The 14,787-nt window shown below is 42.9% G+C and overlaps 1 protein-coding gene across 1 annotated transcript in view; it reads right to left on the reverse strand.

The window, feature by feature from the left end:
• LOC118789729 (Kv channel-interacting protein 2) overlaps window positions 1-13,928 on the reverse strand; it is a 171,778-nt gene extending 157,850 nt beyond the window's left edge. The window contains exon 1 of the mRNA XM_036546302.1: window positions 13,844-13,928. Coding sequence (XP_036402195.1) covers window positions 13,844-13,916 — 73 coding nt within the window. The 5' untranslated portion in view covers window positions 13,917-13,928. The remainder of the gene's footprint in view (window positions 1-13,843) is intronic.
• Window positions 13,929-14,787: the final 859 nt, after the last annotated feature.

The following is a 14,787-nucleotide window of genomic DNA, read 5'->3' on the forward strand; positions in this document are numbered from 1 at the left end:
TAAGTACCTGAGTTACCTGGCTGTAACAGTTAAGGAAGCACTTCACCCCCAGTCGAAACAGTGTGGTCTAGGAATTAGGTTGTAACCTGAAGTAACCCAAAGGTTGCTTGTTCAATTCCCTGCTGGGGCACTGCTGTTGTGCCCTTGGGCAAGTTACTTAACACAGAATTTTCTCAGTAAATATCTAGATGTATAAATGAATAACATGTAAGAACTGTAACCAGTAAATCGCTCTGGATAAGAGTGTCTACTAAGTATTTAAACGTAAGAGCATCACTCTCATCCTCCTTTCCCTCAGGGCTTCACTCACCAAAATTACCTCTGCACAGGTTCACAGAGATCACCATTTAGCAATCCTTACATTTACTGGCTGGCTTATTACAGTGTGTGTGGGTGTGCTGTTGGCCTGCTGATGGCATAGTGATCCCTGTGAACAGGTAAAGGTTCTGAGGTCCATTAATGCCACTATAACTCTGCAGCCCTTCAGCCTGAACCAACCTTAAATGAGTGTGGACGACTGACATTTCATGTCAGAAATTCAACCATCATTTGCAGGTCTTTACTACATGACATACACCTTAAACTTGTACCGTGTCACTTGATCGACATACTGACTGCACAAAATGAAACAGCAATTGTAACCTGTGCTCATGAAAGTGTGTTATTGTATCACGCAGCTTCCAGAGAAAGGACATGCTATTATGTCCTGAGTGCCTGCCAGCAAGGTGCAGGCTAAACTCCAAGGCCCAGGTTTGAGTGTAGCTGTGTCATTGGCCAACAAAAACCGGGAGTTCACAGCAGCAGAACAAACTGGCATTGTTTAACAGGGGATGGGGGTAGGAAGGTTGGCCTGGGAGAGCTCGTCTCACTTCTCTCAGGCACCATACGAATTGGTCAGGCGCCTGTGAGCTGCTCAGATGATGACAGCAGAGTAGCCCCTCTCCGCTCATGGTGAGTGTGCCCAGTGTATTCAACTAGCTATAGCACAGCAGTGTTGCAAAAAGGGGGAAAAAGCTTGAAAGAGGACTCTCACTCGCACATCGAGACCGGGCAATGAGGTGCACGGATGCCGTGGGGGTCCAAGTGGGAAGAGGGAGTGGGTGTGGAGTGTGTGGCATTCTCATTGTATCAGTGCCTTCTGTGGCTCTGCTTTGAATCAGCTGAATATTCCTCCCTTAACTGCGCTGTACAGCTGGCTCACACAGCGCAGTGTGTTAATTGCTGTTCCTCTAAATTGGCGTGCACACCTTGTCTTCACCAGCTCTTCAGCCTCCCGCTAATTGCTTATGCATGCTGATATTTCTATTCTTCAGATTCCCCTCACTAATTATCGTATCATTAACTCTTAATGGAGTGCCCAGAATGAAGATGCTTTTTTTTCTAGACATTGCACAATTCTTCTACCTTTGTGAATCTATATCTAATGTGCTATAATGCCAGTGTATTTGAACTGTTTTCCTTTTCTGAGATTAAGGCCTATTACTGCTCATGACTACCAACCCAGCCCTTCAGCTTTGTAAAAACAGAATATTCTGATGAAACCTCCCAAGGACAACGTAAGTCATAACACATTTTTTCGTACAAAGTTGAAAAAGTTTGGCTTCTTCAATGCAAATACATCTAACAAAAAAGGGATCATCCCGTTCTGGCTGAGAAGCCAGAGCCATTACATAATAAGGCCTGTGACACGTTGCTGTAAATATTCAAAACCTGAGACAAACACAACAGGGGGTGAAATTCCATCTTTATGCTAAGAGCTGCAGTCACTTTTCAGCAGAAATCTCAGCGATTTAGGATTTCTGTCAACACATTACTACATGATTAAGATGTACACCATTTCCAATGTGGTTTAAAGAAAAACATGTTTCTGAAAGCCCACGGGTCACCACCACATCCAGTATTTACCCATATTTAATGGGAATCTGCAGTCTTCACAGCCTTTCCCTTAGAGATTATCGACAGCTTGCTTTACAATTTAGCATTTCACATGCATATCCAGTTGGAGCTTAAATTAATTTTAAGATCTCTGGGAAAACAGTCTTTCGAGTAGTTGAAAGGCAACCACAGGGAACGTGTTCAGTTTGATGTAAACTGTAAATAGCCCTTACAATTTCCAAATGCCTGGTATGGCTTACTAAATACTTTCCCTGGGTTTTCCTTCCAAGGTGGAGGCCTTGCTGGATGCCGGCAGGCGCTGGTAGGGCTGGTCGAGAATGGCGAGCCATTGCAGAGAGCGGGGTGAGCAAGAGTGAGCAAGGGCCAGTGACAGGGGTGGGCAGTGGCCCAAGCACAGAAGCCACTATGCGCACTGTCCCCAGGGGATGAGATGCACACCCCCATAGAGATTCCACAGGCATCCCCCCTCCCTCACTGCAGACTAAGCATTTATAAATGAATCTGTATTTACAGAGAAAAGGAGAGTGCGGAGCTCATTTCAATTAACGATCCCCACCCCTCTGAAGATGCAGCCTGAAAGTAAACTTATTTGGATTGATCCGTCTCTCTCTCTCTGGGCAATTATAGCAGAGAGCCATCGGGGACTGTAGCCGGAGGTGAAGGGGGGTCCTGTGACAGGCGAGCTGAGGCCTAGAATTAAGAATGGAGGGGCAGGGGAACAGGGGAACAGCAGCAAAATTATTCCTGGGGCTTCTGCAGTCAATAATGATAATAATAATAGTAATATAACCATCAGGGTCAATCCATCTCAGATCCTCTAAATTTAGTGTAAAATTAGAGTAAGAGTTGCAAAAATATGACCCCAAATCCCTATATATAAGAATTTCATGGTCACTCCTTGCCACATATGCTGTAGTTGTGTTTCTTCGTTTGTGTACTGGGTCCATCACTGCTGAAATACAACAGTGTGCTTAGACAAGGCAGCAGGGGTGCACTGAAAAGTTCAGCTATTTTTTTAGATTCTAGTGTTGGTTAAAGGTATGTTTGTTACTTAGCCTACATTGCTGACCTCTGTATCTACAACACCCATTAAAATCTCCCTGTTGCTGTTTTTTGATACCAGAAGATAAACGAGGTAAGTGCCTTAGAAAGAGGGGCTCCAAAAAAGACTGGGTTACTTGTGAACATGGTGTTGGTGGGCCAAGAGGGGCCACTCCTCTGATTGAAGCAACTGAAAAAAAAGCAATGATGGATGGGGACACTGAACTGAAGGAGCTACCAATGACATAAGCCAAGTGCCTTTCTCCCAGCGATCATTACAAATTCCACAGCGGTAAAATGCAAACCCCAGAGCCTCTGCAAAACTCAGAACCGGCTGTCAATCTAACCTCGCCCCTTTATCTCCTGTTTAAATGGCTTTAATTAATCTTTGCTTGACTGCCTCTACTGATGTGTGTCGGGCATGCCGGTGCATAACTGCTGCCATGCATCACCCATTTAGGTGATAAGTGTCAGGGATGGTTAAAAGTCCCTTCCTTACTACACTTTTACAATCCGAAGAACCCCGCAGTACAACACTGTTACATTACCTTAGAAAACATGAATTCATTGCTTAGAACTTTGAACTTAAAATTTAGAAAACACAAGTTCACCACTTAGAACTTACAACTTAGAAAACATGGGTTCAAAACGTAGAGCTTAGAGCTTACAACATGAGTGTCAACATGCGTGGACTTCCATTTAGTGGGCTCTGAGCAATGTGAAAACAATTCAAAATTAAATTTAACTGTAATGCACTTCAGAGTTTGACTATCAGGAATGGATTTTTTTTCCTTACACATTCTTCCTTTGTTCCAGGGACCTCTGTATTCATACAGTGTTGTGTATTAAATTAAATGGTTAACACGTAACACTTATAAGACTTATAAGATAACACTTATGAAATTACATGGTTAACATTTGCCTCCATACATTATCTGCCAAGGCACTGCAGTTCATGGCAAGAGAAAGCCAGAAGAATGAGAACAGAGTGGTATGGTGAGCAGCAGTATGGCGTAGTGCTAAGGATCAGGGCTTGTAACTAAATGGTTGTTAGTTCAATTCCCCACTGGGCCCTACTGTTGCACCTTTGGGAAAGGTACTTAGCCCACAATTGCCTCAGTAATTATCCAGCTGTCTAAATGGATAAAATTGTAAGCTATGTAGGCCGCTCTGTATATGAGCATCTGCTAAATCAGCGTTTCCCAAGCCTCTCCTGGAGGACCCCTTGTCCTGCATGTTTTAGATCTCTCCCTGCTCCAACACAGCTGATTCAAATGACCAACTCCTTAGGAACTCCTGAGGCAGCTTAACAACAAACCTGCGTTGTTGTGTTGGAGCAGGGAGAGAAACATGCAGGACAAGGGGTCCTCCAAGAGAGGTTTGGGAAACGCTGCGCTAAATGACAACAATGTAACATAATGAGGAGCCTGATGAGAAAGTGGAGAAGGCAGAAGAGTGTATATATCTATAGATATATAGCTACGGCACAGTATGTTCTTATATTATACATACATATATACATAGCTGCCTCTGTTTGGTGAGGGGCCTCGGCCATTTCCTCTCTGATCAATGTTGCAGACTGGGCACAAAGCTCTGGTGTCTACGCTAATTGTTTATTGTTTTCCGGTAAACGGGCTCAAGAGATGCCATGAGATTTGGACACTGTGTCCTCCAAGAACAGGGGAAGGAGTTTTGCCCCTACCAGCCGTGACTGGCTAAGCAGCCACCAGGGCTATGTTCAGCATTGGCCTGCCCAGCAGACAGATTGGATAGTTTCTCAGTTTGGAGGAGTCTGTGTTGGTTACCCCATTTTGGTTTTGCTGGTTTTGTGTGACATAAATAAGATATTCATTGTTCAGCCTCGGGCATCGTGATAGGATTATGTTTCATAGCACTGGATCTGCAACAGGTGAAAAATTGCCCTTTTCTGGCCCTAGCTTTGCCCAGAGGTGTGTTACAGACAGGACAGTAACGAATTGATTGCCTTGTGTGAAAATTAGTGAAAACATTAGTGTGACCTAGAAAACATTAGTGTGACCTTTTCTAGACACATGTGTGTTGACATCAGCAAGGCAGGCCAATTCAGCATGAATAATGATGGCTTTTCTGTTCAACATATATTTGTGGAGATATTTGTTTGCAGGGGTGCACCCACCCACCCACACACACACACACACACAAATGCACATTCATGCACACAAACACACAAACACACAGAAAGCACACGAACACACACACACACACACATGCATGCACGTTCATGCACACAAACACACAGACACACAGACATACACACACAGACACACACACACTACACATCCAGTGAATGGTAAACAGGCTGTCATCTGCAGCAGTCTCACTTCTGTATGATTATACAGTGTCCTGTCCTGCACTTCAGTGGTAATCAAGAACGATGTGACATCATCTTTGTTTTACAGATTAATCCCCCTTTCATCACAGAACTGTGTTAAAGCAGCACTTCATTTTTTGTCCTTGTTTTGTCCTTGTCCTTGTCTGAAGCCTTATTATTCACTCAAACAAACTAAAGCGCTTAGGATATTTAGGAAAAAAGGAATAAATTCAGGAAGGAAATCTCTGAATGACACCAAGGCCCCTCTGTTTGCAAAAACAGTGGCATATACTTGTGAGGCAATACCCTTTGAAGGAGAAACAGAGTTAGATATACAGTCAAGGGGTTTCCTGCTGACTCAAAATATGAAACCAGCCTTTTGAGACCCAAGGTTAAGCCATATAGGGAGAATAACCCAAAAATGGCCGTATAAACCTTTCCTCTTTGCAGTAACACCGAAGCCAAAGGAAGGATCCAATATTAGACCAAAGACAAAAGTGGCTGAGAGAACTTTCCCTGCATTTTCAAAGGGCAATATAAATAAGCTCTCTAATCAATCAAACTGGCTGAAACACTGACAGTGAATTCACTGGGCAATACAGAGAGAAAAACAAAACTAAATAATCAATTTGGGTAGGTGTGGGAATAATGTGCTTCTTGTCAGAGACCTTTTAAATTATCAATGAACACTGCTCTGTTTTGGAGGAGGAGGTTCATTCCAATTATCGGGCCAGTGATGAAGTCTTTGGGAACATATGATATAGTGGCTATTGATCTAGAACTATAGTTACCAGTGGCAGGGAGGGTGGGTTACTGTCTCTGCCTGTAGTCATAATTGACTGTGTATTATGGCTGTGGATTAAGCAGTAAAGGTGGAGTGAGTGTAGGTAAAAGTGGACTGTGTGCACATAAAAGCTGACTGTGTGCAAGTAAAATTGGACTGTGTGTCAGTGTAAAACAGGACTTTGTGCAGGAGTAAAGGTGGACTGTGTATAGGAGTAAAACTGGACTATATGTACTTGTAAAACTGGACTATGGGTACTTGTAAAAGTGGACTGTGTGTAGGAGTAAAAGTGGGCTGTGTGTAGAAGGAAAAGTGGACTGTGTATAGGTGTAAAACTGGACTATGTGTAGGAGTAAAAGTGGACTGTTTGTAGGAGTAAAAGTGGACTGTGTGAGTGTAAAACTGGACTGTGTGTAAGTGTAATATTGGACTGTGTGTAGGAGTAAATCTGGACCGGCTCTGGGACTGCCATTTCCTCCCCACTCAAGAAACCCCAGACTGTCACTAAGTGAGTCAATCCTCTCACTCAGCTAAGAGAGTACAGCTTCACGGTAAGCCTGCAAACACTAGAAGAGTACTTATCTTCCTGTCACAGTTGAGGTAGAAGGCACACTCAGGTTCTTCTTTTGAAAAAAGTGGCCCCACCCCTTCCACACACACACTTTCTCTCTCTCTCTCTCTCTCTCTCTCACACACACACACACACACACACCTGCTCCCATCATCTCAAGTGTAACAATATGAAACCACTGGCAGGCTTTTAAGAATAAAGTGCTGCTCCAATCAGCCTGTGCCCATCACAGTGGGACATGATGCCGATTAGTCCAGACAGAGTGAGGTGGGGTAAATGTTAGTGTGTACTGCCTCTGTTACAGTAATACTCCATGGCAAAATAACATGGGGGTAAACATGAGAAAGCTACCAATCATACCTAGCTCTTCAATAGTTCACTGTGGTACCAACACACATAAACACACACATGATTGCACAGACACAACCCTCTTCATCCTCTTCCTCCTGTGACCCCAGTATCTCTCTTGTCCTCTAGACACGGCTGGCGTTCAGGGTGCAGACCCCACTCTTCAAAGGACCACTGGCCACTTCACAATTTGGCCCGATGAGTTCCTCTGCCCCCCACTAAAGGGCCGTCAAAGCGAAGGAGACGGATGGGTTGGCCAGTTTTGCCTTCTGCTCAGTGTGCTCCAGGGCAGTGCTGGTAACCAACAATGAGGTAACCAACACCACCTCCATCCCAAATCTCCACTGACCAAAAAAAAATCTCCACTGAGACCCCAAAAAACCCAAAAGTGGTCCAGTCATGCCCAGCATACTTAAATTTTATAATGCTGTTTACTTCTATAGTTCCTGCTCTTGTTCAACAGCATGGTTGCAATAATTCCCATTGTAATGTGGCTACAGCAGTCCAGCAACTCTATGGACCCTAACACTGCAGGTTTTCTCATGCAGCAACACTAAACTTCTCTGTGTAACATCCAGTGCATTCTGTCTGCAGCATACTTGCAACTCACTGTACACAGATGTTAATCTCCCTTTACAGTCCATGCAACTATTATATTGCAATATCCAGGCCAATGTTACGAGTCTGACCTCTAGAAAGGAGCTTTCAGTTGCTTCAGGTTTCCTTCTGAAAGACTTAGTTCCAAACAAAGGCAATCCTTTACACAATTAATCCTAATACGCTATTAATCAAACCTAGACAAACCAGTCCCATCACACTCACCACTTCCTCATCAGCTGTTAACAGCATGACTTCCCCATCCCCATCTCCAACTTTTCTTTTCCCTGTTTATGATGTCTAAATAGGGGGGGTCAACAGCCTTGGACTGTGGCCAAATGTAATCCCTTTGTTGGACTGCAAGCCAAATGAAAGTACCACAGTAACGACATCAAACGCAACCTTCATGTTTTGATCGTATGGAAATTCATATCTACTGAGTACAGAAGTTTGTGTAAGACAAGCAGATGTTTGGGTAGAGTTGAGGGGGAGAGTGGAGACTTCGTAGCTAATTAATTAGCCTCATGATGCTGCAAAGGAACTCTTGACTGGTCACAAGTTACTTCAGCTGCTGACAGGTGTGTAGCAGTATGGTATATCACACACAAGTGTATAGCATGGGGTATGCCATAAGGTGAGAAACAGCAAATCACTGTCACTATTGTGGTCATCCCTCTCATTATTTTCTCATGGCAGCAGTGTGGCATAGTGGTAAGGAGAAGGGCTACAAGCCAAAATGTTGCTGGTTCAATTCCCCACTTGGACACTGCTCTTGGGCAAGGTAAATAAACCACTATTGCATCAGTAAAGATCCAGCAGTACAAATGGTTGAAATGAATATTTGGATAGAACGCGACCTGTTGGGTTTGACCACTTTGCTATTGTTAATACACCCTACAAAGAATGCAGTCCCACCTCCTCCAGTCCTACTGCTTTAGTGGGGTAAAAAAACAAGAATGTTTACAAAAGTATTTGCAAACAAACTGGGTGTAATGTTCCTGAATGATATCAGCAGCAGGCTACACATCTGAGATGCAAGAAATTAGAGCCATCATTTCCATAATTACCCCTATGACCGCTCGGCTTGGTACATCCAAATTCACAATGGCAGAAGATACAGTAGGCTGTGAGGAAGCTATTTGTGGAAGAACGGAATGTACTCAAATGAAAAAGGCACCACTTTAAAAAAAAATCCCCCTCAGGTATGTGAGAACGCCCACGTCAACTTTGTAGCTCAGGTCAACCCTGCCACACAAATGCTGGTCGTACCCGCAGCACAGAGAGGCAGTGATGACTCACCAACTGCACGCCCCCCCCGTCCCCCCGTCCCCCCCACCCTCACCCACCCCACCCACCCCAAAACCTGCCACAGATTTCTATCCACACTAACAGCGCTTGCCAGGGACTCTGCTGCGTTAATGGACGGTGTTCAAACTGGCATCTGAATGTAAATTGCTCTGCCTGCATTTCTAATTAGCTCACATCATTTTGATGAATGAAACTGCATTCTGTGGGAAACAAGCATGTCAGCACACTTCAATATATGAATCCTATTTCTGGCTTGCGCATGGAGACAGTGAACACATCTTCTGTCCGTTAACAGGAGTCTCCATAGGGGTGGAACGTGCATCTTCTTCAACGAGTGAGCTTATGCATTGCGTAAACGAACGATGTTCAAGATGGCCATTGAGCTGAATGGACATGGCGGGTGGCTAATTAGCTTGGGTTGTTTTGATAAATGGGTCTCTCCAAGCCAGTGACATCCAGCATGTCACAGTTAGAGAGACCTGCTCTGAGGGTGGAAGGGGCAGGTCATCAGAACAGGGCTGTGGGACAGTGTGCTCTGCAGGGGCCTGACCTCACAAGAACCGGGCAAAGCTGGAGCTGACCACGGCCAAGGCCCAAGCCAGACGCATGTCACATTTAACAGGGTTACTGTATTAATAGTACAGTTGACTGTTCATATAACTAACTGCAGCTAGTTTGTGATGTTAGTGGCATAAAAACATTTGTTCTTCATCAGCATCTCTTTTTAATCATGTATGCCTTCCTGACCACACAGAACCCCAGCCAGAAGGCCAGATTTCACTTCTGATGGTTTTACAGCCAGATTAAACATGCAAACTTTTAAATATACAAATGTTTATTTTAAAAATGCATTCAGATCAATTACAATTCCCTCACCAAGATGATGTTGCAACATTTCAGCTAGCCAATATGTACAGTACAAAGTGATGCTGGCTTGAGCCAAAAAGAGAGATTCTTTGAAAATTTCATCTAAACGGTATGGTATATGCTACAATTTAATTACCTAGTAAAACATGCACACATTAGGAGTGTTACACAGTCCCATCAACTTTTATTGGCTACTCACAATCTGTAGCTTGTTATGACATTATATGTTGAATCAATAATTTTACAACACCAATCATTACTACATCAACTTTTAACACACCATAAAGGTGAAAAAGCTTTGACTGGCTTCTATAAATAGGGTTTTAAGTGATATCATACAATATTTAACATTGAAGCCAATTGTGAATGGCAAGTAGTCCTGAAGAAAAACAAAACACAGCACAAATAAAACATGACAAGTAAACTGATGTTACTTTTTACATATATATATACTTAACCTAGCTGACAACACAACTGCCAACCAGCATTAGGTCATGATCTAATTTATAATAACCAAAACATCAAGTCTCAGGTTGGGTTTTTCATGTTGCTCTCAGTATGCAGTAAACACACACAAAGATGACTGGAGGTAACAGGTTTTTACTGACTTCAGTAAGCACTTGCTTGCTACAACCCAACCTTATATGTCCTGTATCTCACCCAAATTTGAGTGACATGAACAGGTAACATACAATGCATTACTGCAATATTAAAATTTCCCAGAATGTGGCTTTAATTGTTTTATATTTAACATTCTTACAGATTGCAAGCTAGCTATTAACTGACACATTCAGCTGAAATAATAAAAATACTTCACTGAAGATGAACTAAAACCTTATTGACAATATCATGCCTAGTATGCTTATCCCACTAAACTTTAACATATCATTCATATCCTATTTATCCAGGCCATAACATGCCAAATCTATTAAGCACTCCATATTTTCCAACCTTATAAAACTTAACCATATGTTCCACCCATGTACTGTATGTACATAGGTGGTACATTACGTACAATGCTATATACCATTCTATATTACAAAATAGTTAAATACTCTTCAGTTCAATGAAAAGTGTGAAACATGCTTTCACACACAAAGTTTCTCCAGACACTTTAATCTTACCATTCCAGTTTACATTCGGGAAAGTAATCAGTTCTTCCGAAAGAATAAAAAAGGGAAGAGAAAATTCAAGAGGACCTTTACAGAGGCTGATCTCTTATGAAGAAAGAAGGAGCCCCACTGAGAGGGAATTGATTGGGGAGCGGAAATGTGAAAACTGGGAGCTGAGACCTTCCTAAAATAAAACAGTCTCTTAGACTCTGTGGCTGAACAAAGAAATGAAAGGAACAAGGAATAAAGAGAGCTCAGCGAAGAAGGCTGAAAGCCAGCCATTAAACGCTACTGTGGCAAAGAAGGCCTCTGTCGTGCAATACGGAATGCCTGGCTGTTTTGGGTTGGGAAGTCCAAAGATTAAACCTCTGGTGCAGTGCGGGCCAGCACATGAACTACCACCTCAATAACATCTACAGCCCTGAAGCAAATCTCCCTGGGATGTCGATGATTACCATCATTAACTCAAGATCAGTGGTATTGGAAATGTCGAAGCTGGAAAATGTTTATCTGATTTCCTTTGCACGACCATAAGAATTACTTTCAGGGTAATTATTTGGGAAACCATTCATTTCTGAGGCCCACTCGACTGTAAAGGAATCCAATCATTTTCCCTGGTGTAGAGGCTGCTGGCGGACTGGACTGCACTAAAAAAATTTGCTTAAACAGGGGATCAATCATCTCTGATTAAACAATGCCAGAGCTGCAATGACCTATGAAATTAATTAGTGTCAGATATTAACAGGATGTGGGGAAATGAACATTACAAATATTCAACAGCATCACCTTGACAACTGTATGGTGATGGTATTGCATCCACACACTACCAGACCCTGTGCAAGATATTTTATCATACATCTGAATTTATACCAGATTTAGTTCAGCGGGTGACTGTTTGAAAAAAACATAAGACCGAGCCTTCATTGGCCAAATAAGGTTCAATATACCAGCCATATTGAATTATTTTTAATTAGTGTTGTCTATTAATTATTTATATGATTGTATGTCTTTTTTTAACTTTGTTATATTGTTTTTATGAAACTTTACAGTGTAATTGCACAGTGGTCTTAAATGGACAATGTAATCTGTCCACTGATTAAGCACAGAGACAAATGTATAAACTATTCCGTAAGGCGTTCAGAAAAGGACACTGAGTATGACAGCGTTCCACATCGCATTATTCTTATTCATCATGCAGTGGGTACTTCACTAGTTTTAAAGCACCTAACTCGCAGTAAGTGCAAGGGTAGAAGAGACAGCGAGAAACTCGGCTTTGTTATGCAACGCCCACTCCCGCTGTTGAACTGTGTCTCTCGCTCTTTCTCCTCTCCGGCGCTTTACAAGGGCGGAAAGACTCCAGGCGCACCGGCTTCCCGGAGACGCTGCCAATCACTCGCCATGGGGAAGCGCACCATCAAGTCTTTCGGCATGCGTCTCACTGTATCTCACTCAAAGCGTTGAGGACGAAACAAAGCCTACAGTTCTGCCCCAGTATAAACTCGCCATGCTCCGTGGCTTCGGCTGTCCTCGCAAGAAAAGCATATCGTTAGGCGCTGCTGTCACAGCGGTAAGATTCGCTCTGCCCCGCACAGTTTTGAGATTTCTGACGGTGCGGCTTCAACCACTTGCATCGCAAGGCAGGTGTGACGAAGCGCATTCGGTTTTGTTGCAGCGTCACAGACTCCTTTTCTAGGTTGCAACACCAATACCCTCATTTACGATAATCCAGAGCCCCTGCAAATAGCTTTAACGGCTGTTGAATCCAGTTGCAGAAATTTGACTGAACTGCCCAACAAAACCCCCCGGCAAAACGTCTGGAGAGAGGCATCTCAATGCGCGTTACCTAAGAAAGTTGGTGCTTATGCTTTTCATAATACAAATTTTTGTCCAGGAATGGTTTATTTTTCATTCCTGTTCAAGAAAACGTGCAAACACCATTTAACAATATCTTGTATCTTCCCCATATGAAATACTACCATTTATGGAACTCATGAGGTATTACTTTTATGGAAACTCGTGACTGCTTTAGTAACGGACGTTTGTTTAAATATTGAATGCATTGACGTAACCCAAACAGGCCACGTTCTTCCTTTTTGGGGGGAAATGGTTTTAACCACTAAAAGTCCTAAGATTTTCCTTCAAGGACTGAAAGATGTCTTCATCACCATGTACAACCCTTGTCCACAGACCCACCAGTGATAAATGCAAATCGGTCCAGGACTGCCACAAAGCCAAACAGATCACTTAGCACCAGGCTATATTGACTGCAGGTTTTCTGTTATTCCGAAAATACTCGGTCAGATGGGTCCAAAGAGTTCCACGTTCTGATGAAATGTGTGGTTTGAGCGGGCGTGTTCGATGTTCTTCCTTTCGCAATTTTATTAGATCAATCTATTAGTAGGCTACTGACGATAGTGAGTTAAGTCCATTGTCAGTGGATTTTATGTCAACTAATTTAGTTGAGTACAACTTTCATTCTAGATGCAAAAAAGACCATATAACCGACAGCATGTTTTGACATGTCCGTGTATTTACGTACCCTAACGAGATAAATCTTGACACCCCAGATTAAGGTAACAAACTTCAATAATAAGCCAGGTCAACAAAATGCGCCGCGAATTTCAATGAACAGTCAAACATGCATGCAAACATACAGGTACAATAAAAGATGCAATGTCGTTTGGGAAATAGAGGATACACTTGAGAATTAAGGTGGCCGTTCGTAGACACGCACTATTGTGGTTACAGCGCACATTCCCGGGGTGCGCTTACAGCTAGCCACCCTAGCTGTTGCCGAAACTGACTATTTTATCCGACACTAACAGGTCGAGGGGGTGTGCGGATTCGTACTACAATACACATAGAGTTTACAAGGTATACAGCGGCGTGAAGTTTCGAAATGTCGACATTAGCTCCAAATACACTGCACCTTTCATTGCAGGAATGTAGAAATGTATCCATTCACTTACCCGTGAGCTGATCATAGGAGCCGTCCAGTTCCCTCGAATCTGACAAGCTTTGTTCCCTATTTTTTGCCTTCATCTCTATGACAATTCAAACGTTAAATTAGCTAGATATAAATTCAAATGTTTTTTTAAGAGCCCGGTACTCGAGGTTTTATTATCCTCTTGCAGCGGTAATGAAATAAAAAAAGTAAATATAGCAGACAACAGCAACCCTCTAACCCGCGAAGTATTTATTTTTAATCTTCTAGTGCGCTCCTTCACGCGTCCAAGTCCTTCAGCTAAAGAAACGCGCCGCACACGGTGAGTCCACGCTGTTTTGCTGGTCCTGAAGCGGCTCCAAGTTTTGTTCCGATACACCCAAAATGAAAACCTAAGCAGTTATCTATAGTAAAATTAGACGACGATTATATATCATTTGAGTTAGAATTATTCTTGAACAGCAAAGCCGAATTCCGCTGTCTCGCCGGGGGTGCACAACGGCTTTTACAGAACTGCGCGTGCCGAACTCACTTCTGGTCTCAGGTGCGCCTCAAACGCTATATATATTTATTTTTAGGAGCATTTAAAATTTCACAATATGTTGCTCTTATGGCGATTTCCCTTCACAGTTCTGCTAAAGGCATATGATTATTATATGATTAAATGTTTTAAATGTGGCCGATGCATTCAATTCCAATATTCGTGGCTAAGCGTTTAGTAATTGCATGGGCACGTGGCGCGTTTTACTTCGCCCGGGACTGACGGAATTTGAACGCACTGCTCTCCTCTCTCCCCATTGTCCGCGCGTTCTCAAGAGATCGCGGATCTTGAAGTTACCCCCGTAATCCTGCCACTGCTTTTTCAGTCGGCTGTACACCTTTTTTGTTACGTCCTTAAACTGACGCCTGTATTCCGTACAGTAGTTTATGTACGCGTCCGCGGTATATACATGAAGTTTTGCTTGAAAC

Source organism: Megalops cyprinoides, chromosome 15 (assembly GCF_013368585.1).
Source record: "Megalops cyprinoides isolate fMegCyp1 chromosome 15, fMegCyp1.pri, whole genome shotgun sequence".
In the NCBI taxonomy this organism is placed as follows: domain Eukaryota; kingdom Metazoa; phylum Chordata; class Actinopteri; order Elopiformes; family Megalopidae; genus Megalops; species Megalops cyprinoides.